Source organism: Scomber scombrus, chromosome 2, assembly GCF_963691925.1.
Source record: "Scomber scombrus chromosome 2, fScoSco1.1, whole genome shotgun sequence".
NCBI lineage: Eukaryota > Metazoa > Chordata > Actinopteri > Scombriformes > Scombridae > Scomber > Scomber scombrus.
Window position 1 is genome coordinate 12,867,438 of NC_084971.1, and position 25,512 is coordinate 12,892,949.

General features: G+C 37.4%; 1 protein-coding gene across 1 annotated transcript in view; it reads right to left on the reverse strand.

Moving 5' to 3' along the window:
• rbm20 (RNA binding motif protein 20) overlaps nucleotides 1-25,111 on the reverse strand; it is a 52,408-nt gene extending 27,297 nt beyond the window's left edge. The window contains exon 1 of the mRNA XM_062436695.1: nucleotides 24,999-25,111. Within this exon, the coding sequence (XP_062292679.1) occupies nucleotides 24,999-25,060 (62 nt within the window). The 5' untranslated portion in view covers nucleotides 25,061-25,111. The remainder of the gene's footprint in view (nucleotides 1-24,998) is intronic.
• Between the last annotated feature and the right edge of the window lie 401 nt (nucleotides 25,112-25,512).

Below are 25,512 nucleotides of genomic sequence, written 5' to 3' on the forward strand. Positions count from 1 at the left end.
CTGTGTGCGGATCCCCAACACATTACAGCAGACAAAATGTACCTCCACAAACACTACTTTACTATAGGCTTGTATCCAAAAGCACACCTGGAGGTATTGGAGGAAGCACACAAACCTTGAAAGACTGACAGCGGAGGTCCAAGTTACACCTCTGACACAACACTCCACACTGCTTCTCTATAGTCTGACCTCTGCCCAGCAGCTGAGACTGACGCATGTCTCTACCCTCTAATTCGACGACTAACACTAGCACATGTACACTAGCATAACATCACTGCTAGTGGTCTTTACCCTATGTGAGTGACGCTGCTGCCCTGTGTTATTAACTACCAGACAGGCAGAGGAGATTCATGTGATGAAAAGTCACAAGTGGTCAGAATGGGTGCGTGAGGACAGGGTTAGACCAGATCATAGGGAGTATTTACATAGGAGGCCTTGGGGTAATGGTATGCCATACATAGGTTGCTGTTCGGCCCATATCAAGCCTAATGTAGTGTAACGTTAGCAGTCAGGTTCAAAGTAGTGGAAAACATTCAAATGTCTGACTACTAATAACTGACAACATCATCTTTTATAATAACAAATGTAAGATATTAAATCAAATATTGCATGTCCCCTCTCAAAGTTGTATGAAATTCATATTCTTTAAAGAACATTAGACAATATGCCACTCATATATATAGCCTATTGAGTTTGTGAGTTAAAATAGCTTTGATGGACTGTTTTTTTGTAGATCTTTTAATTTTTTCCTGAGTGTGCCTGTTGATTTACACAGACAGAGCACAATGTGAAGTGGGCATTCATCCCAGTCACTAGTGAACTAGTAACTATGACAAGGCTTCAAACAATGGATATTTTAGTTCTTTAAATGTGTAAATACTGCATTTCTTTGGAAAACGTGCTCTGATTTCACCAATTATGCTGCCAAAAGTAAAAACATTCAAATATATTTATCCTTACACAAAAATAAGGGGAACAGTTCTTAAGTGACTAGAAAAGCACACTGGTGTTACTATTTATAGATTTACACAATTACAATAAAAAGTCAATGTAAACATAAAGTGTCTGTTTCTTTAAATCTAATTCTCTTCAGATATAATACATGGTTCTGCTCTTGTAAAATTTCAAATAAACTATTCAAGTATCAAAACGCTGCTCTTCATTTAATTGCATGTTGACGTTACGGCTTTTAACTTATACAACAAATATTAAAAAAGGATTGTTTGACAATGCAGCAAAGACTGGCATTCAAATAACCTCAAACAAAGGGTATTGGTAAAGCACAATTTAAAAAAATCAACACTTACAATAAAAACAAGCAATAAGCCAACTGTTAACACTTCCATAAAAATGACAAGCAACATAAAGAGAATCTTAATAGGAATGTTAGATTCTATTCATTAGGAAAACTGAAGCAAAAAATGGTTAGGTAAATAAACCATGATATTGCCACATTCAAATATTTAAGAACAAAAACATTTCTGACATGCGTTGGTTTGGCTTGACTCAAAGAATATGTGATTTGTTTGTGTTTGTGTTTTTAGTTATACTATTATATTAATGTGCAGTTAAGATTTCTATTATGTTTTTTTTTATTTTATTGTCATCTTTAATCAAAGATAATACAATTTTATTTTAGTTCATAGCTTAGTTTGGTTTTCCAGAAGGTAAACCCTTATACACATTTACAAAATACAATTTGTAATTAGCAAACATCAAATAAATGCATGAACATTTTACAATTAAAAACAAACATTTCTGTGTTGCAGACAAAGAAATACAAAACTAGCACACATTGTAAAACTGAGTTATACAGCACAAATTAATCTTACTTGTAAGCCTACAATTCAATCTACTTAAATTTTTTTTCTCTTGTTCTCTTTTCTGTAGAGCACTATCGATAGATTTTTAGAAGCTGTAAATGAGCACTTTACCTAAGCACACAGGCATTCAACTCCCAGGAGGGACTCCCAGACAGATTTACAGTCACCCCATCTGTTAGCATCATAGCCCGACGGCACAGAGAGAACAAGCCGCTTTTTTATCTTGTACCATTACCACTCACCTAACCCTACAATAAACAAAATGGCTGTCACTTAGGATTATCATCATTATCATTATTATTATTATTATTATTATCATCAACAACATTATTATTATTGCAGTGAATTAATTTAAACATGGAAAAAGGGTCAATATCAATAATATTATTATCACCTGCTGATTTTATTCTATGAAGCTATTAAAATTGTTTTTAGTACATTTTTTGTTTATTTGTTTTTGTTGTTTAGCAAATGTGCTGTTTCCTGCCATGGAATGATGGGACAGAGTTTATGATCAAGGGAAAGTAAAAACCTCTCTCTCACACACACAGAACAATGTGGTTTATCAAACACTTCTTCTCTGTCCCACTAGGTGGTGCCACATATTGCCATAAGTGGCCCCAGGAGATCTGACAGGAATGTATGAGCTTGCCATATGAGGGCACTGTACTCATTTTGATCAGCAGATTCTATCCAGTGCCCTAACAGATGCCACAATGTTTACATTTGTAGGCACTGATTTACATACTGTGACTCATGATGTAATCTCACTTTTTCAGTCACCTTTGGAATGAGATGAAATTGGCTAATACTTTGCTAAAACTTTGCCTTGAGGCCATACAGACAGACTCCTCATGGCTGACAACGAATACACACAGGCAAATGTGGACCCCCTACGCATACAGAGACGTGGACAGAAATGCATACATATAAATGCATACATGGACTTCAGAATATGTGACTCAAGAAACAAATCAAGAGAAGACCACGCAACCCTTCCTCTTCCAAATATGGTATAAACAGTTACTGACATTCCAGATCCTTAATTTAACTTTTAAGAAAATCAGACACGTAGCCGTGGTGTGCATAGTCAACACATGGGCACCATCATGCCATGAGAGACGGTTGCATGGGGCGAGGCATGGGTGAGGAAGCAGGGTCAGCTTGCCTTACACCACATTTGGCACAGTTGCAAGGGGTGGGGGGGTGGGGGTGATTCCTGATTTATGGCACCCCTGCAGTGGGTGAGGTATCTTGGCCACAGAGACATAGGGTCTGGCCCTCACGACCCCCATAAGGCTGTCGCAATCAGAGTAAGGCATCACTTTGATTCATACCGTGTTTCTCTGGTGACGCTTGTAAAATGGTCAGATTTATGCTAGGGATCAGTCATGGGGTTTTATGAAGTGATATCAAAAGATAAACTAAAGTTTGTGAGGTAACTAAAATCGCATGTACCCGTCCTTGGTATGTCACTGCCAAATAAGCCTATAAGTTCATCTGCCTGACATTAATTCACTGACAAAGTCAAACATTTACAACTTGGACTGAGAGCCACGCATGTAACCCTAAGCGTCTTACACTAGAAAATACATTTTTCTCCACTTCTCTCTCACATAGGCTAAACATGGTAGCTGTAGGTGATCTTATTACAACCATTAAGATGGTGTAACATGGGATATTGGGGTCACTGAGAAACATGCAGGTCAAAAGGAACCTTCTGACTTAACAGCTGCCTCCCAACTGTGGAACTTTAAGAGCATTCCAACAAATACACCACCTAGCAGGAAAACTGCAGTTAGTCTTTAGAGCTCTGCTGACATTGTGCCCGCTTGAGTACTTCAGAATGACATGTCTGATGTAGAGTATTTGCTAAAGAAAGAAAATATCACTGGGAGCTTGATGTCAAAAATTCCTACAGATATATACAAATACATATACAATATAAATATGTGCTCAGCGTATACTTCTCTGAAGTATACCTGCTAAGCTTTCAAATGTAAACCATAAATTCCAACACCAATGTTTTTCTGACAGTTTATCAACACCTGCCCCTCTTTTCTGGCCTATCAGGTGTTCTGTGGTCAGTTTTGATGTAATAGTGGTGACAAGAGCTAAGAAAAGCCCTCCAGTTACCTGGGATCCGCTGACACTGAGTGTCAAACTGGGTGCTGAGAGCTGAAGGCCAGGTGACTGAGTCTCCGAAATGCTTACTTGGACTTTGGACAAAGTGACATTAGAGATCCATTTGGCTTGTCAAACCTGCAGCTGGCAAAAAGAAGGATGATGACCGCACAGGCTGCAGAGAAATTCTACACTTACAGCAGCTAGCGTTGGTCACAGTAGCCAAATTTTGACAGTTTGACCAAAAAATGTCCTTGTCCTTTGTTCTACCAGTCAGTCAAAAAAAAAAAAGGAGGGGGGGATACCAGTTGTGGTGATCCCAAAACTGATTTTTTTTTTTAAAGAATAAAAGATTTTTCTTAGCTAGGTTAATGTTGTCTAAATTGGACTACAGAAATATTTCTAAAGTGGGAATACAAGCACAGGAAGTGTCACAAGACACAGAGGTTAAGTAATATGAGTAGTGGGGGAGGATTGTGTTGGCTTTGACAACTGAGCCTGACCAGCCATTTTTCCTGCTGCTCTGAAATAGTTATTTATAGCTGCTGCTTTGGTGTAGACAGTAAATTTCTCTTTCACTTGCTGCTGCTGTGCTGACGAGTGACACATTAAGAGTCTTCAAATTGTCTTTATGATATGAAATTCTGCTGTTCAGAATATAAACATATAAAATGGACAATTACATTTTGCACAGGCTTACTCATTAGTTCAATTCACGAGTAGCTGAAGACTACAGTAAGGTACACGGGACTGGAGTCTTCCCTGAATGTGGTCAGCAACATCAGAGCTATATTGGTGTACAAGGTGACGTAGCGATGATTCTCACAACCCCTCCTTTAGCCCTTCCTTCCTTCTTTCTTTTCATATCACCATCTCTCTCTGTTCTTACCTCACTCCCACTCTCCTCCAGCTCTTGTCCAAAGAAAGCGTTTCATTTTACCATGTGTCACTGCTGTCATGCTAACAAACACCAATCACAACCAGCATCATCCCACTCTTGGACTTCCTAACCAGTGACAGCTCTGCTCCCTTGTCACCTCCCATTATTTAAAAAAATGTTTTATCTTTGCCATTGAGCAATACTTAATCTAGCCCCAAAGATTCCTGCCCTAATTTTCCAAAATGTGAAAAAAAATCAATTGAGAGGAAACAAACATTCCAAGCCCAGCACTAGTGAGAAAGGTGGTTGAACGACTGTCAAAGGAAGTCTCATGGTTCAAGAAATTGTTGAGGATATGAGTTCACAAATAAAATTCCTGCAACAGCTATCAATGCACACTTTCCTGTTCAATCAATGCAACATACAGTGCCATTTTAATGCCTAACATATAACACACAACAACAACATAAATACAATTCTAAAAATGACCTTTAACTTCTATGTACTCCTATCCCTTAACATGAAAAATGATATTACAGTACGTCCATGTGCCTGACCTATAATGTAAGATCTGTGGTATGACTTCTAGGGTGGTGTAGACTCACTCCCCCCTTGTAATTCTCTTTTTACGCTAAGCATGTGATTGAAAATGATAGCAACCAAGGCAAGGATGAACAGGATTCATGAGGAAGAATGAGGGGGAAAAGAAAGCACAGAAAAGGTAAAGAAAAGACATATTCACACATGGGAATAATGTCCAGTCCCTGTATTTCTATAAAATGTAACTGTTTGATTTTGTGAAGTCACAGAAGTAAAATCAATAATCAAGAAAACAAATATTATAAAATTATTAATAAATAATTACATATATTGCAGGCCATCTCTATACATTTTATATGCATTTTCCTGTATATTTGTTTCATACACATAGGTTAGAGCAAATTAGTAGGTGAATGACAGAATGTCCTATGAATGAATTATTGGCTACAGTTCAGTCACCATTTGTTTGCAATTTAAATGAATTCATATGGTTTTCTCAAGTATCTTGAAATGTTGAAATACAGTATCATTAGTTAGTATCGTAAAAAAAAAAAAAAAAGTGTTCAAAGTGAATAGAACAGATGGGCTAAGAATTTAGGAGAAAAAAGCCAATCACACACACACACACACACACACACACACACACACACACACACACACACACACACACACACACACACACACACACACACACACACACACACACACACACACACACACACACACACACACAGGACACTGCAGCCATATGGCCCAACATGTCTGATCCCAGGAAGCTGCTGGCATCACAGGCTGCTGAAATAGCCATTAATACAAATTAGCCCAAACAATGAAAGTGAGTGAACTCAGCAACATTTCCAACAGCTGCCTACTCAAAGTAACAAATGAACCAAAGAGGGAAAATAAAAAAGAGAAAGTTGCCAGCAAAACCCCAGTGTAAGTGAGAAATCCCACTCAAAGCCAGAGGACAAAATGGGTTGGCTATGCCCTAGATTAATGACCATCAAGGGACTTCTCTTTGAAACCCAGTCATTGAAATTATACACAGCTATAGAATATTTGTGATAAAACAAAACAAAATGGCTACAAACATATAGTATTAAAATCTAGCATATATAATTCTGAATTAAAGTAATAATTAACATTTTCAATTTCATCAACGATGGGAAAAACCAGAGTTGCCAGGATGAGTGGCAAGCATGTCAGATCTGAAGAATAATGACATCAGAAATTATTAATGCTTCCTGAGGAAGGAATTTTTACAGCTGGGACAAGGTAGTACACATTAATAAATGAAGCACTACATAATCCAATCCTTTAGTCTCAAATTTAATTAAAAAAAACAAACACAAAAACACTTGCAAATACAAAAGTGGTTTTGTAACATACATTATACTCTAATAACAGAATTTAAAGGACTGTTTAATAAAGAGACAACATTGATCACTGAACACAAAATTATAGTTTAAAAGTACAAGCCTCCCAAAGCCTGATTTGATGTATCTTTTGTATTTGCACAATGTAGAGTTGAACATAGTAACATCTGGGTCTGTTTGAATGCCGGGGAACCTGATAGCATTTAGGTGATGATATGCCATGATCTGCAACAGACAGGTAACGTAATAATGTAGTTGTGAATAAAATGTCTTTGTGGTTATCACTATTAGGTAAACTAATAAAACAAAATCTCCTGATCTTATTCTGCAGAAACACTGAAACATTTGGTGTGAAAGACACCAAGGGCCAAGTAAATACAGATTGTCATCAGGGCCAAAGAAAATGAAGTATTTGCAATTTTCTTTTGCATTTTCAGCAAATCTACACATTGCAGGGAAGCAGGAAAATTACTGCCCCTTTGTAGTTACATTGATGAATCATTAACAGCTGTTCTAGTCCCACACCAAAAACATAAATGCAATTTTATTCTCCCTCTACCAGTTTAAGCTAAAGCAGTTCATGTTACTAAGAGAAGCGTGGAATAGAGAGAACAGATTCATTTCAGCAGTGCAATTGGAGCCAATTACTTAATAACGGCTATCTCAAAGGGAACATCAGAAGCCACCACCATGTGTCCTACCACGTCCCTTAGATGCCATTAACTAGACAGAGGGTTAATCGACAGGAAGCCTTTTGGTATGAGTCTTGACCTTATGCTGACAAACAAAAAAGCGTCAGGCCCCCTTTATCATCACCCTGGGTATTTTAGTTGGTCCATTAGCTTGTCTGATTCCTAATCTTTTCCCCAGACTGCCAGGCATGATAGCATCCTCTATCATGTTCTCTTTCTGTTTGTGTATGCAACCCTCTCTCACTGCATCTTTCCCAGTTTAAAGCTGTGTCTGCTTCACCCCTTTTTCTTCCCACTCTTCTTCCTCTCTTTAGCCATGCCCCCCAAACCAAACTACATCCGTTTTTTTTGTTTGTTCGTTTTACTTTTCAATTCTACCACCTGCCACAGCATCAGATGATGAAAGTACATCTGTCTTGTCTGGTTCAAACACAAATGCCATACAATGCAAATAGATACAATCTACATAGATGAGGGAAGAGAAAATCATGATAATGTAAAAATATAAAGTGGCTGAAAGAGAGGAACAAAAGTTGCATAACAGCAATGAGTCAAGTGCAATCGGTAAGATGAGGAGAGTTATTTTGCTTTCACTCTCATTTCTGATTAACCGCTGTGACCAATGAACTGTAAAAAACAATTTTAACACATCTGGTAAACAGCTCCAATAATTTTCCATAATAATCACTATCCTCACCAAAAACAGAAAAACAGATTTACTTTGAGTTTCAAATTAGTTGTTACATCAATACAATGATGATGCATAACCTGACCTACTTTCCAAACTGTTTTAGTGTTATGCAAGGTTTACTTCAGACCCATAAATCTTTACATGACTCACTGCTACACCCAAAATATACTTAACCATGAACCCCTGCTGCTTCACACTTTGAGACACTCAGTGGCACTTCAATTTAATAGGGGACTGAGCTACATCACACATCAAACTCCTGTGATTGAGGGAGGACTGTACATTAAAGGTAGATTTATGGTTTGTTTCAGGGTACATCTTATTGGAAATCTATACAAAAAGCTATATAGATTTTGTGGAAACTACACGTTGAATCCAAAAAACTGTCATTGGTCAACCTGGAAGTATTTGGATATTCCTTTACTTGAAGTATTTTAATTTCGGCAGGTGTTTAAGAGAGTGCAGTGTCTACTATGAAAGATAATTTGAATCTGCTTTGTGCTAATCTGAATCTTGTCATTGTATGATGATTTTATTAATAATATATTGTACAGATTTATTGGATGATGTGTCCTAAAGGTTAGAGAAACACATTTGTGCTTAAAAGATCCCCACACCAACAGGATAGATGTCAGTGGTAAAGTGAAACAATGCACGCCCCTTGGTACAACACCTGAGGTGCTCTTGGGCAAGCCACTTCCAACTGCTCCATAGTAGCTGTTCAGTTGACAGTGGATAGAACTATATTTGTATGACTTCTTACTGATACTATACCTTTCTGAAGTACCCTAATTTCTTCATCTTCATGTGAAAATAAACGTATAGTGTCCTTCAACAAATTAAGAACAAAGATTTGAGCTAGATTTATTTTAGAGAAACATGATGTCCTTGTCACGTGTTCTTCCACTTAATTGAATTTTCACGGATAAAAAACAGCCAAGAGAGAATAATTGGCTGTTTGTAAAATCGAAACAAAGTATAGAAAGACCCAGTACAAAGCCTCTCCTCTCACTGAGAGTCAATTTAACTGCTCAGACTAAAAATAAAAAAAACTTTTCAAATTGCAGATTTATAGTATGCACAGGTAATTTATAGAACATTATTTTTAATGTATCATACATGTTTCCAATGTGAGTTAAAAATACATAAACAAACCAACCAACCAACCAACCAACCAGAAAACTAGCGTGATTCCAACTGCATGTAAACAAGTTATAAACATTATTGCATAGTACTGCACGTTACCTCTAATTTCATTTAGAGAATATGCATTGTGAAAATTACTTAAGATTTCAAGTTTGGAAAACATATTCATATATGCCATTGACTCATTTACTATTATGGTGTGGAACTTGGCATGGTTGCAAGTCCCATGGTTTTTGATTACAGGAAAGATAATACAAAGTAGGCCTGGTGACAGATTGAGTGTTCTCTCATTGGTAGCAATGTGGTCTCATGAGGGTCACTCTTCCTATTGCCATCATCAGCCTATTTAGATCTGGAGCTTAAGTGTTAAATCACTTAAAGAAAAGAGTGGTTTTCTTGATGTGTAACTGTAGGTGCAGTGTTGCTGCAAAATAAGTTCCTTTATTTCAAAAGTTGAACACTTCACAGGACCCAGGAGACACAAATTGTTACATATAATTCTCCTCTCACCACAGCATCTGACAGACACATGAGTCAACATCATCAATTTACCTACAGAGGCAGCTAAACTACATAAGTCAAATGTACACTTATTCATTTACAGAGAGAAAGTTAAAAAAAAGAAAAATTTGGTACAGTATAACTTTAAATAAAGCCATCGAGTTTCTAAAAGCTGAAAGTCAATTCTTTAACTTCAAAATCATCATTGTATTTCATTTGGAGCATACTGCAATAGATCAAACAAACAAAACAAAACAAAAAACGCTTACCTAATACTTTCTGACTGGACTGTAGGTGGAGATATATTTATTTTCTAATTTAAGTCATTCTTTTTAAAAAATCAAACAAGGGAATAAACACATAACACAATAAGTCAACTACACAGATACAGAGAATTAAATAATAATTTTACCATTCTGACATCTTTAATTTAACTACCATTCCACACAGTCGGAACACCATTCATTTATCTTGACACAGGATGCAAGGTGACCAGTTCACAACTGTCAACAACTTTGCATAATGTCAGCAGTCCTGTTCTTCTATTGGCAGAAGCCGGTTACATGACCGAGACTCAATGCTCCACACGGGATATCAGACATTGCTCTCTATTAACATTGGCGCAGATTGTATCTAAAATGACAATTGTCGAGTTGTAACACACACAAGTATGCCAAAGACACCTGCTGGCAAATTAAAGTGGGGAAGGCTGGAGGGTGGGTTGGGGATATGGCATGCCTGATAATTTATACACTGCCCACCTGGTGCCCCCATATAGCCTATGTTACTGAATGTGCCAGATAAAGCACAGTCTCTATTATTTACTGCCTTAGACAGGGAATGAGTGAAAAAGTAACTTAAGCCAGCCCTATTATATGTGTAACTGCTAAGCAACACAATGTTTTTGCATGGCATTCACAAAATGGCCATGTAAAAAATGTAAATGGAATAATCTCACAAGGATGATAGTAACTGTTCTTAACGCCTCTTGTTGCTAATGTAATGATTTTGTGAGGGAACTAGCATTGAGGCACTAATACAACCTGGGAACTGGGCCGGGGCTAGTAGTTTTCTTTTTTAACTGACTCTCAAACAAGTAGCTCCACTGTTTTTAGAGACACATGGGAATAGGGGTGCTGTTCCTGTCCTGTTTGTTTTAACCAACCCTGCCACTACTAGACAAGGTCTAGATAGTGAGGTTTATTTTTGTTTTTTTCTTTGTTCTAGATAGATCTAGCTCCAGTTTAGGGGTCCTCTTTTGGTTATATGTGTTTTTTGTGCTTTAAACAGCATGCATCACCCCTTTTCTTTTGGTAATTGTCTTCCTCTGTTGTGTACTATTATTATTATTTTTTATCTAACTACTTGCTAATAAATAACTTCAACCCATAACATCTGGTTTTTATGTTGCTTCCTTTTCCCCTAGTGAGCTGGGTGGTAACATGAAATGGGAGCTTGTCCAGGATATGAACCTTGGACCTCTCACGCCTCCCAATTACTGTTGACATCTGCTGTTTGTGATCACCTGCACCCATATCATGGCAAATATACTTTTTTCACCTATGTAACATTGAGAATATCTAGCACATCCTGTCTCAAAAAAATACAGAAAAACTAAACTATGCATTTGTTTCTGGATTATTAACAGCTGGAGAGTCTCTAAAGACTCTCCAGTTTCTAAAGACTCTCCAGCTGGTCCAGGATGCAGCTGCACGTGCACTGAAAAAACTAGAAGAGATCATATTTCTCACATATTAGCCTCTCTTCATTGGCTTCCGGTGAAATCTACAATAGAATTTTAAATCCTTCTCCTCACCTACAAAGCCCTTGGTCAGGCACCATCATATCTTGAAAAGCTCATAGTACTGTATTACCGCACTAGAACACTGTGCTCCCAAAATGCAGGCTTATTTGTAGTTCCTAGTCTTCAAAAGTAGAATGGGAGGCCAAGCCTTCAGCTACCAGGCTCCTCTCTTGTGGAACCATCTTCCAGTTTAGGTTAGGGAGGCATCATTTAAGAGTAGGCTTAAAATGTTTCTTTTTGATAAACATTATAGTTAGGGCCATCTGGCTTGCCTCGAACCAGCCCCTTGTTAGACTGCTATAAGCCTAGACTGGGGACTTCCCATGATGCACTGACCTCCTCTGTCCTCCTCTGCCGATCATGGTCACGGACTCTTAGTTAAGGACTGCAGGCTTCCATGGAACGTGGCTGCGGACCCCATGCTGCTATGTTCCTTCTCGGCACCCATGTCTGCTATTATCATTACTAGTGCCGTGCACATTCAACTGTGCCTGTTCAACAGGCCAACTGCTTGGCCTCCAGCTGCTACTTCAATGGATAGAAAAGTTAATACAGTTGATGTGAGGTGTGAATGAGAGAAAATTAACATTCTGTTAGACAGAAACGTTATAAATATTAAGTACTGTTATGGTAAATAAATGATATTTTCTCATTTAAAGTAAAAGAAGGACTGCATTTAAAAGTAAAATAATGTGCATTCTAAAATAAAGTGGATTGATCATATTGGGAACTTAGACCTGTTTTCTGAATGGGCCACCATAGTCTCTCAACGTATGAGACTAACTGATTTTGAACTACCGGTGGAAGTATTTGCCTGATTTTACGTATGTAACTACAGTGATTGTGTATTGTTCCTCAAAAACATGGGTGTCCTACACTCAACAGTGTACCTGAACATCTCCCATGTAGTCACTACTGCTGCTGATCTGTTTAAAATGCTGTTAACACTACACTTTCTGTCTGCACAGGGAGTAAAAGTGTCTACTTTTCTCTTATTAGAGTACTTCACTCTGACTTATGTAACACCTCATGTCTGGCCTCTCCCTGACAACACCGGTTTATTCAAAGTTTACTGATATTGAATGTATTGTGTGGTCAAACTGCACCAAAGTCAACACTGTACTACATTGGGTCGCCCAGTCATATACCTCACAAGTGCGGTTCAAGGGATACGCGGAGGACATACAAGCAGATAGAGATGCCTTCCATCGATAGATAGATTCATCATATTTCTATTATTATTATTGTTTTTACTGTTATTACTGTTGTTGCTGTCCTTCTCTTTCTCCCTCTCTCTACTCTCCCTCTTTGTCTTTCAACTCAACAGTCTCTCTTCCCATTAAGGTGGCGTTTTTCCTTGATGCTGTCGCCAAGTGCTTGCTCATGGGTCTGTGAGAATAAGTATACAGTCTAGACCTGCTTTGTGAAAAGTGCCCTGAGATAACTTATGTTGTGATGTGGCGTGAAATAAATAAAACTTGACTGTTTTAAGAGTCATGTTGACTGACCAGAAAATGTTGGTTTGTGTTTTAAAATAAATCCTGCACTGTGTCCAATGCATTCTTTACACTGCCTTTACAGCCTGAAAAACACACAAAGGTTGTGTAAAGAGTTTATTTATTTACAGGGAGTTGATAGTTGATCAACTTATGTAAAGTGTTGGTGATTGGTTTGTTGAAAATGTGGCTTGGTGACCTTAATGAATTTGCCATAACATCTTTTTACAAAGTTGTTAGCAGTTGCCAAATAGTTGTGGATGAAACTGTTTTATTTACCTTGTGGTCAGACTATTCTACTGGGGTCAAATAACAATTTTTTATCACCTACGCCCTTGGACCACATATTCACTTGACGTAAAAGCCAGCCTACCACAAATAGATGATTTACAATGATGCATTACCTAAAGCCACAAGACAATCTGAACAGCAGGAGTGACAGAGACTATTTCCAAATGTTCATAACAAACCAATAAGTGTTTAAAAAAAAAAAAAAAGAAGGATATTGATGTTAAACTGGCTTAAAAGTGTATCGATAATTCCAAGACTGTACTATTTATATTGTTTTGATCTAAAGCAACTACTGGAAATGACATTACTGTATGCAATGCTCTGAAAATAAAAATAATAAAAAAACAAACCAATAACTGTTGTACAGTACAAGTCTGTATTTGCACTTATCGCCATTATTGCAATAATGTATTCCTTAATGGTACTGTGTGATGCATATCAAAGCATCCCAGCCTTGTCACTGAATTGCATCCAAATTCTTAGCACACAATATATTGCACTTTTCCTGCATGAACTACATGCATCCAACATGTTAACACCTGACACAGTTATGAGTAAGCTTGACATCACATTTACCATTTTAATGCAGCTAAAGCCTAGACAAGCTGACTTTTCCCCCATGGGAAGATAATTAAAAGCTTAATGGCAAGACAAACACATAAACATCTCCCTGATCTAAAGCATTAAGCAAAAACAATCAGACACTGCCTCTCAACCTTATGACATCAGGATGGATGATTCATATTTCACTCACAGATCATTCATCTGGTGAGTATAGATAGGTAATTATCACCTCTCGCCTCCCTTCTGCCTGCCTGGTGTTCCTTTCTGAGCAGCTTATCTCTTTCAGGGCAGAGACTTGTCCTGCATCTCTGCTACTACGGATCTATACATAGCCAGACCCCTGCTGATGGGAAGGGGGCCACACGCTCATCCTTGCCGTGGCAGTGATAGAATTTAAGCCCTAATTCAATAATCACTAACAGTCTAGCTATTTTGATTTATGTAACTAATTAATTTCAAATCCTAGGTACAAAGAGTCAATCCTTAATATATGGCCAACTGTATGTATCTGCCTCTGTTTTTCTGTCCGCCTGTCTCCATTGCTGTCATAAATTCTTGAGTGAGCCCTGCCTTTTCCAAGATAAAAAGGGAATGTATTAGCAGAGATTATCACCATGCTGTAACATACGTCCATTGTAAGTAATAGCTTGTACCAGTTTAGTTTACACACACAGCAGACACATGTATGTATGCATATACAGCTCCAACACACGAATACATAAACACAACCAAAATGCATACAGTCAAGTCTAATGATATGTAATACCCACTTTGAGCTGATAACCAAAAACAAGGAGGATAAACTTGTGATTTAAATGGTCAAAATAAGCTATAAACAGTTACTGAAACCCTAACCAGGAGTGGTTAGGATTAGGGTTAAGGTTAGTCTCCAAGAAATTAACGCAAGTCAATGTAATGTCCTCTGATGTGATGGAAACATGACTATGTTTGTACGTGTGTTTTGCACCTGCGCAGGACGGAGGTACAGTAAATTTGATTTCCTGTATTCTTGCCCTCACATTGTGTGGACGAAAGAGAGATGCCTTTGGGGTGAGCGCACGTGCTACAATCTCCCCTGCCTCAGCTGTTGGTGCAGGCCTAACAGAGCAGAGTGGCTGCTTGGGACTTAAACAGGAGGTGGGCTTTTGTGTCGGTTATACACCCCTACTCCCCTACTGTTAAACCTGGATGGCAACAAGCATTCAGTACATTCTCCAAATTCATAGCTGACATGGCTCTTTGAAGTACGTGTGTTATGTATGACCTTGCACTGATGATTGACAAAACTCTGTTATGGTGTGCTATCGAAATAAAGAAATTGATTCCATTATTTATTATTAATTTATTGTGTGGACAGAGAAATCCTGACACAATTACAGTGGTATGGAGGCATGCTCCCTTGAGAGAACATTTTCAGCTTTACATGCTCATTTCTAGTTACTTTTAAGTAGATTTGCATCTGCCTCAAAACTAATTCTAGAGGCTATTATGGGATCCAACCCAGCATAAAAGACATAAAAGAAATCAATAATAAACAGTGATCTGCAGCTCAATGCAGCGCTCCATTTTCCAGACCATACTGCAAGAACAAAAAAGTGCAGCTGTGTTTTGGCAGATGTACCTGGGAAATATCAGCTTCAAACATTAGTGTTGGTTTTAACAATATACAATGCATCTAATCTAAAAAGGTCATTACCATTATTTCACCAGACACAATTTGTCATTATCTTTTTTAGAAAGCAGCAGATTTAGCATTTAAGTCTCACTGAAGGATCTCCCCTTTCCAGCAACAAAAAGTGTTTCCCAGTGAAGGTAATCTTCTCTATATTTACACATACTAAACACAATACGCTCACTTTGCGCCACAATTTTGCAGTATTGTTTTTCTAGATGCAAACTCTGCCCCCAGAGCGACAAAGCATAATTCTGCTGTGCTGATCTGCTGTCAGAAAATTAGCACTAGCATATTTGTCTTTTTATAATACGTCAGTCTGCACCTCAAGTTTCCCAATGGACAGTGCACCTCATTAGTTTCATATGAACAACCATTTAAAATTAGATTGTGCTTACACCAAGACCTTTAAACTCTGCCAGCTCATATATTCAAGCATTAAGGACTGGGAAAGTGGTGATGAAGCGCTGATCCCAAATGAGTTGATTGATTGTCTTCTCTAGTTTGAGTTCAGGCCAACTTCTGCTTAATGTTCCAGTGAAATAAAATGTCATAGTTAATGCTTTTCTCCTTAGCTGTAACTATATTTTAAGTCTAAAAGTAAATTGAATGAAAATACGATTGCACACATTTATTTTAATTTATTATTCACAATTTTAGAAAAAAGTTACCGCTGTACTGACAAATGATTCCAATGCAATAAATGAAAACTCACTTTGGAAAGATATTAAAGCTATTGGGTATTTGGAGCCTGTAGCATTCTAAAATGTGTACCAGCTCTTAATAAGTCTGCCAATGCAGCTGAAGAAGGCAGTCCAATAATACTAACAGTTTCAAGACAAAAGTGTGGAGGATACAAAGTTATTTGTAACTTTACAGGTTTTTGAGAGTTCATCTGCATTGATAGATGGCTGACCATCTTTTTGTTTAATGTGTAGTTTTGCTACTAATAAAAGGTCTACTTGTGTTATCAAGAAAGAACTAATTACTTCATAGATTCTCTTTTTATATATTTTACACATTGATATTTTTTCTGTATCATATCAGAAGACTATGAAAAATCACATTACTTGAGTTATATTACAGCTTCATTTATAGCGCCGCCCTGAAACTGTGATGATTTCAGGATTTACTGGTGTATCCCACTCAAGCCTGTCCAAGTTATGTGCAAATCTCATTGGTACATATATAAAGATGCAAATATTTGGCAACGCAGTTTTCTCATTGCTGTATTTTTATGTTGATACGGTGAATAAAGACATTTAAGCCTCTTTAACTCTGTCTGTTTTCATTGCTCTCGATAGTTAGCCCTGCAAAGTCTACAAACTCAAAGACTTTAAACCCTTTTCCACTAGGGCACAACACTGCATGCTGCAAAATGAGAACCAGAGATGATGATCTACAGTACTGGTGGATAGGTCTTTACTAAATGTATTGATAAAATCAGGCATCAGGAGTTTCCATAAATTCTAGCATAACAGTAAAAAGAAAGCCAGATGAAAAATACAAAATGTACTTTCAACTGTTTTATGATGTAGCTAATAATATAGCAAACTAATCAAACAATGTCGACGAATCTAAGCAGAAGAATTACAGCACCTGCATGACCCAATATTTCTCTCACCGCGGACTGACTGAGATAGGTTTGTCTCTCTTTATTATACAAAGATGCTGAAACTTTGTTATCTATAATAATGTGCTCATACTGTGCGTTAGTGCCACAGCGGTGCACTTTTACACACTGCGCTTCAACATGCTGCTGTGGGTCAGTTTGGTCTGTTAATACTGAAACATTACAGCAACTAGTGTCTGAAATACTTCTTGACACCGCTGTTTATAGGATGTTATAGTTCATAGTGTGGATATACACATCGTTATTATAGTTTGTGCTGCTTTACATTCTCTACATATTGCAGAGGTTTTATCTAGTGTTCCGTTCTTCTTGTAAAATGCAAATCTCTTCCAAACTTTGGATTTCAGACTTGAAGCTGCATCATGTCTTTCCCTTTAACGTTGCTGTGACCAGTCTCGCAAGAGTTTTATGGGAGAGCGAGAAAGCGAGAGAGAGAGAGCTGCAGACAGGAGCAGACGGAGCTTTCAGCAACTGCATCAAACCAATTCATAACTTTGTAATCAGGCCATTGGCCGATTCATGCTACATTTAGACCGATCCAGGGGTCCATGTACTCATGTAATTCAAAACCAATTTTCTGATTCAAATCAGTCATTTGTTACACCCCTAGTCTCTACAAATCCTAGTTATAATGATAGTATAATTACTTTATAAACATATTGGAAAGACTATGGGGAAGATGCATTTAATAGTTCTGACCATGGGGTGAAAATGTGGAATGAAGTGTTGAATCAAGTCAAATGCTGCAGACCTTAACCTTTGTGCCTAACTAAGGACATTTCTGGCTTTTCTTTTTTTATTTTCTTGATAATTGGGGCTGTGTTCATGCATATGGCATCAAATTCTTTCAAGGATATTATATATATTTATTTCAATCAATCACTTATAATAGGTATATAATATAGTGCATTTTTTGACCCCATCTGCCAAAAAATGACTCTTACATACATTCCTGTGTTCTGGGCTGTCATTCTGGAGCCTGGGCTTCAAAATTGTGTTGTTGGTTTTTTTTCACCCAATAACATTATTAGGTGTATCTTGCCTATGGGAGAATACATTACAGTATTCCCCAGTCCTGCTCATCCTGTATTATGAGGCACAGCAGACAGAAAAACAGACTAAGAAATGTGAGTGCATCCAAATTGAGTGTGTACGTAAATGTGTGTATGCACAGCTACAAATGGAGAATTTGTATTGTCTTGCAAGTCTGCATTTACATCATTATGTCTAAATCTCTCTCACACACACACACACACACACACACACACACACACACACACACACACACACACACACACACACACACACACACACACACACACACACACACACACACACACACACACACACACACACACACACACACACACACACACACACACGTCGTCAATATTAGAATATAATAAATAACACTTCAAATGTGCTGTCCATTTACTGTATGTTATAGTTGGTTATTGAGCTTTGAAGGTCTGTGTTTGTAAAGTGTGTGTGTGAGAGAGAGAGAGAGAGAGAGAGAGAGAGAGAGAGAGAGAGAGAGAGAGAGAGAGAGAGAGAGAGAGAGAGAGAGGGAGAGAGAGAGAGAGAGAGAGAGAGAGAGAGAGAGAGATATTTAGACATAATGCTATAAATGTAGACCTACATGACAATGCAAATTCTCCATTTGTGTCTGCACATACACACATTTACGTACACACACCCACACCCACACACACACTCTGCTGTGCTTCATAATACAGGACGAGCAGGACTGGGGGATTCTCCCACAGGCAAAATACAGCTAAATGACGTTATCTGGTAAAGAAAAACAAACAAACAAAAAAAATTATACAATTTTGAAGCCTGGGCTAAAAAATGACAGCCCATACCACAGTTTTAATGGGTTTCAATGGGGACCCTTTTGTCCCCAAGGAGCCCAGAGGGAGTTTTTATTTTTATTTGACACTGCACAAAAAATGATAACGCATCAAAATCAATGTTGTTGCTAATCACTGACATATCCTAGAGTGTGATAATCTGCCCCCACCCCTAAAAAAAAAACAAAAAAACTTTGCATTTAGTATATGGAAAATAATACATTTTTTCTGTCTTATCATTTTAAAAAAAAGTTGTATTTGTTGCCCAAACTGGCATTTAAAGGATTAAAGTCCTGAAAATGAATGAATATTTGAAATTTATTATCAGGACTGATATATATATATATAATAATTCACTGAAAGTGGAAAATAATATTAACTTATAATACGGACATTTTCAACTCTAACACTTTTTTGAGTTAGGCACAAGGGTTAAGTATGTCCTCTGATGTGATGGAAACATGATTATAAGTTATGTAAGGCTTTCAGTAGAGAAAATTATTCGATCCACATTAACTATAAGGCAATTCAATTAAATTGTTTGTCCAAATGGAATTTTGACAGTGATAAATCACATTGGGTAACATAGTTTAACTTAGATGACATTACATCAGATCCATATCATGTGCTATTGTTCAAAGCAACATAAAATAAATGCATTCAAACTAAAAATGAACAAAATGAACAAGTGCTAGACCTCATCAAAACTGGAAGAACCCTCCCAAATATGTTTGACAAATAAGGCAAGTTTACTATGTTAAGGGAGGGAAGTGGACATGTGTTAAACACAACCTTATGCTGGCTGAACACTATAGTAACAGGATGCCACTAGATTTGGCTTATGTCACCACAAAAGTGGACACCAATATGGCCATGTTAACTATGAGGCCTCAGAGACCCCTACCCAGTGCCATGCAACTGTCAGCCATTTAACATTAAGATAAGCCACAGTTGCTGCCACGTGTCAACACAGCAATGAACACATGCTTAAGGTGGTGGTGGCGGAAAGAGATGGTAGTAAAACTACAGAAGGTGACACAATAAATATACAATTTCTGTAAGCAATGGGAGAGACAAACATTCTCCCTACAAGGAAGGCCTGGGCATAACTAACATACTACTGCTTGTAGTAGTTGCTTGTCAGTTGCTGTACTAATAAGTACTGTTGCTAGGGAAGCGATAACATCTAGTCCCTGGAGCATAGAATTTTATGCTAATATCACAAACATCCTCCTAATGGTATTTCAAAACACATTTTGTAAGACATGGCAGGCCCACTATCCATTGTTGTATACACTGCTATTCCTTTTCAAACAACTACCTAAAAAATAAACATGTGTCCCTCTCTGAAATAACAAAAGTTATTTAAATACAGCATTTATTTTGCTCAACCTTGCTCATACAAATGCCATGAATTTCAAAGGAGTCCCCCACTGTCACAGAGCTGTAAAGCCTGCTCACTAATCAGTTGTCACATCTAAGTCCAGACAAGCATTTGGGCAGAGCCATATGAAGTGCGAGAAAGCCCACCAGATTAGCTCTTGTTAATGACCTTCAGTCGGATAGAACTGAAACTCTCGCTTCACCAGAACCTGACCAGTTGGTTACCTATAGTGAGTCTGAAAAATACAGATACCAGATGGACAAATGACAGACTAAACTAAGAAACAAACAAACAAAACCCCATTAAATCAGCTCCTACTCTGGGCAATCCTCTTTTTTGATAACAAACCAAGATGCAATTTATAATATAATTGGCATAAGAATATAGCATTGAATAACTGCAAAAAATGAATAGGATGTTTCTATAAAATCGGTAGCACTACCATGACATCATTTGTTTTCAGTCAGCCATGATTAAATATGTTACAAAAAAATAAAAAAATTGGAACTATTAAGTAACTTTCACAACTGCCCGCCAAAGGTTTAAAAGTCAACAACACATCTGAAGGATTCATGCCACACTTCCTCACAGCAAAAGGCACAATTTATAATGTTAAGTGTCAGAAAGGCAATATTACATGTGTCATGAAATTTAGCTGTAGCTTTGCTGGCACCACAGTTTGAGAAAAAATAAAACCCATAAACACATTAATCATGACCCCCAATAAAGCAGAATAAATGCCAGAAATGCACAATTTGGTAGGATTTACCTTTCCCGTGGCATTTTCACACGTCAGTGTAACTGATGACAGCTGTAGGGACTGCAGTACAAGGTAAAATTCGCTTAGAGGTTCCAGCAAAGCTAAGGTAAGATAACACATGCAATATGTTCAAAGACTGGACTACATTGTGGCCATCAGTGGCGTCTTGTAAGAGGTCAGAGGCAACCTTCCCTTCTGTGACATATTACCAGAGTGATATACAGCCAGCAGGTGGTAAAGAGGAGTAAGATGAGGAAAGTGAAAAAGGAAAAAGAGGGAAGGGATGAATGTTAAGGTGAAAATAATGGGACAAAACATGTTAACCATGCTTAACTAATCTCTTTGACCATAAATCTGTTAAAGTACAATCCAGAGTGTTCATCACCAAACCCAAAGACATTACAAGACTATCTCCAAGCATAACTCAAGCCACCTGGACCCGTCAGTACCATCATTATTCATCATACCATTTGTCTTAGACTCTTCTAGTTCTTTGTTTTTGCTTTCTTGAGTGCACAAGGAGTTACAATCGAAGGTCAGTAGATTAACATTCACTTCATTACTTTCACTAATTGTTTCGTACTAGCTTACACAGTAGTTCACAATGACAGCAAGTCAGCAAAGAATTGGGCATGCTAAAGCAATGACCAATGCACAAAACCCTGTGTAAGAAAGATGCACAGCGAGTTATATAGATCATTTTAGTTTTGCCTGTTAGGACTATATTACAAGTTGTGCCCAAAGGTGAATTAGATGTTTTTCTTTGCCCTTTTTTTGCATTTTAACATGAATAAAGCATCAATAGGAGTTTAGCGGTTTGTGTACTTGTCCTATAACATTCAGTACAGGATGTTTGGTTTGGTATGCAACTGTTTCCGTATGCTCATTGACCCAAACAATTACTGTGTTCCAGCCAGCACATTTTGGTAGCACACCACTTAGCTGTAGCATGCTCGTGGATGTGTGCTAGCCAGCTTAATCAAGTTAGCCTGGTAACCCTGGTTACCCATGCTCATGAAGTTTCGCTGCTATTATTATTAAAATATGTGGCGTTATCGCCATATTTAAACAATATCACGTTGCCCCATGCCCTACTGCGACAGTCTGCTTTTCACTCGCCCTTTGAGTGAAGCCGTTCTGAACACATTTGACATGTGGTCCTACTTGATAGGACAGTTCTGAGTGACCATAAATCATCATAAAACAGTCAGCAGGTGACCTGACTCCTTGCGAGAAACAGAAAGAATGTTTTCCTTTCCCATTGATGAGTACAATGGCCCACAAGGACTAAATGATGTTTAGTGGCTGCTGGCTAAAGATACTTTGCTCAGTACTGGACCAATAACAAACCCAAACCGACCCAAAATGATGGGAAAATACGGTCTAGGTTGAAAAATACTGTAATTTCCCTTTAAGTAACTATTTGTAAAATCTAGATTTAAAATGTCAAGTCAATCAATTAATTAGAGTGTAACTATTAAGTAATTGCAGTATGAGCTAAATTGTAACAGTAAAGCAACTGCAGTCAAATGGTTAGTGCAGTATCTGCCATTATAATGGCATGAACATATATCTGAGTTTATGAACAAACCTTAATACAAAAAGATTTCTCAGAAAAAAATTTGATTGGCTGAAACAAAATCTTGAGAAAATCAATATCCCTGCTGGATATCAGGTAGGACAGTAGGACGCTTCAGTAATTCATGAATTTGCGTTCTAAAATAAGTAGCAGACTGCAGATCCATGTATGGACTACTGTACACTTTTACTTTGTCACTTACCAAGTAACCAATTAAAATATTGCCAGCTACACATTCAAACAAAATAAAAACTCACAATTTACTTGCACTTGTTGTTACTTACAGGTAAATACCAATACAACACTGACCAATCCTGTTGCCATAACATCCACTAACATCCACTTTACCACACATTACAAAGTTACACCTAAACTCGTAAAAGGTGACACATTTTAAATTCAAACAAGTTAAATGGTTTTCTTGTTTGCTGTGTGGACACCAAGTCTCACTGATAAAGATAAAGATACAGAGATAAAAAAAAGAGAACATTTCTTTACTTAAGCCATGCAAAGTATTCGTGCATCTGTAATATGATCACAGAGTGTATTAGATACCATTACTTTTTTTGTCAAATTGGGGGTTAGCTGTGATACATGTAAATTGTGTTAAAACCTCACTCCGTTCTGAGATACAGCTATATAGAGAAGCTGACAGAATGTACGGACTTCTCACAGCAAGAGGCCCTAACTTTAATGACTTCACCAGATGCATTTATGTTTTAGAGACATTACGTTGTTTAATTGAGACACAATCTAAAAGTCTTTCAATGTCTTGTACAGTATACTTAAATTAATTTGGTAGTTTTATTTATAGCAAACATACTGACAACATCTTAGTTTGAACAATATTTTTATTTAATTAACAGAAATAGATTTGTACTGATGACTGGATTCATTAGAAAGTTAAAAATGTTGTCTGTGTTTAACTAAGCTATTTACATTAAATTATGAATGTTGCTGTATTTTAAGATAATAAACATTTCAGTAAGTTAATTCAGTTCAGTTAATTATATTTAATATAAGATCATCTAACATTTTTAAAGCCATACATTATTGTTCAGAGACACTTTTAACATTTTAGTATTAATATATATTTAACAAAATAGTCATAATTATTACTTTATTCCTCTTGAAGGACACAATTAATGTTACAGTTGTAAAACGGTAAGACTGGGATTTAACACTGCAATCAGTTCCCATTTTTTCTCTTTTTAAATTCTACAATCCAAGATTTGATAAAGTGGCATATCATTTATGGGAAAAATAATTTCTAATTCCAATTATTATTTAAACTTTAAATATTAAACAGAATTTTTAGGTTCATAAAACAAGGACCAAATTAAATACTTAATAGTACAACATTTATTAGTTGCAAGGTTGTGTGTATAAGTGTTTAACACAAATTTCTGAAATAATGTGTCACACACACACACACACACACACACACACACACACACACACACACACACACACACACACACACACACACACACACACACACACACACACACACACACACACACACACACACACACACACACACACACACACACACACACATATTTGAATCAACTCTCACCTTTAAAGATGAGTCTTTTCTTTTAACACAAACATATTTTATTTTTTTATTTTGTTTTGGGGGTTTTTCTTCAACATTAAAACATTTTTAAAAATACGAGACCACTAAATATGATAACAGAAATGACTGGTTAATGCAGTGAAGTTAAAAGGTGTGCATTTATTATTAATCATTCAATTTTAGGGAATCTCTAAGCCTTTTTTAGATTGTGGATATGTTTGTTAATACTCTTCCTTCAAATTTGCCTTTTCACTTCAAGACTTTTTAAGAATAGTGTAATGGGACCATATTAAATAACCTAGTACTTCATAAAAAGTATCAAAATATTTAGTATCAAAATAGACTGCTGATAGTTTTATTGACCTAATATTCAGACCAGACACACAGCGGGAGATTTCATGCTGGCAGCCATTCCATAATTATTCCAAACATAAGCAATCTTTCAGATATACTTCCCACCACCACAGCTACTAATGGAAGTATATTCATGAATGCCATCACCCAAATCCCTGTGGAACAAATTCATTTTTCATACAGCCATGTGAGCTACAGGCATGTGCCTATACTGTATATACCTTCTGATTTTGTGGTGGACATAATTTCCTCTTACCTCTGCAAGACTTCACCCGTTGTCTCTGAGGTGTATCCGCCACTTTGTCCTTTCCCAAGCATTTTTGTATGGCCTTTTTTAACACCCTCAATGCTACTTGTCCGATCCCAAGCTTGCTGCATGGCAAAACAAACTCCCTAGCACCACCTGCAGCCTTTACACCCCTAACCCCCCTAAACACCCCCCTCAAAAATAACTACCACGATCCAAAGACAGCAAATCCCGATGAGGCAACTTTCGCTAGCCTGCTATGTTTTTCTTACTGAATGGACAGTTGACAGGAAACCCAGCAGGCGGGAAGAGAGAACCGACTGCTGAGCACTTTAGCAGGGGCTTTTCAACTCAGCTAGTCCTGATTGACAGCAGCAAAAGCAGCAAAGCCCCCTTTAGCGTCTTCTCTGCAACTCCCTTTCCCTATAAACTTTGCTCCATACACTTCTAAGACTTTCCTTCACTTCCCCTTTTCTCTCCAGTGTCAAAAGATGGGGAAATCAGAGCAGAGCTTCTTCAAAAG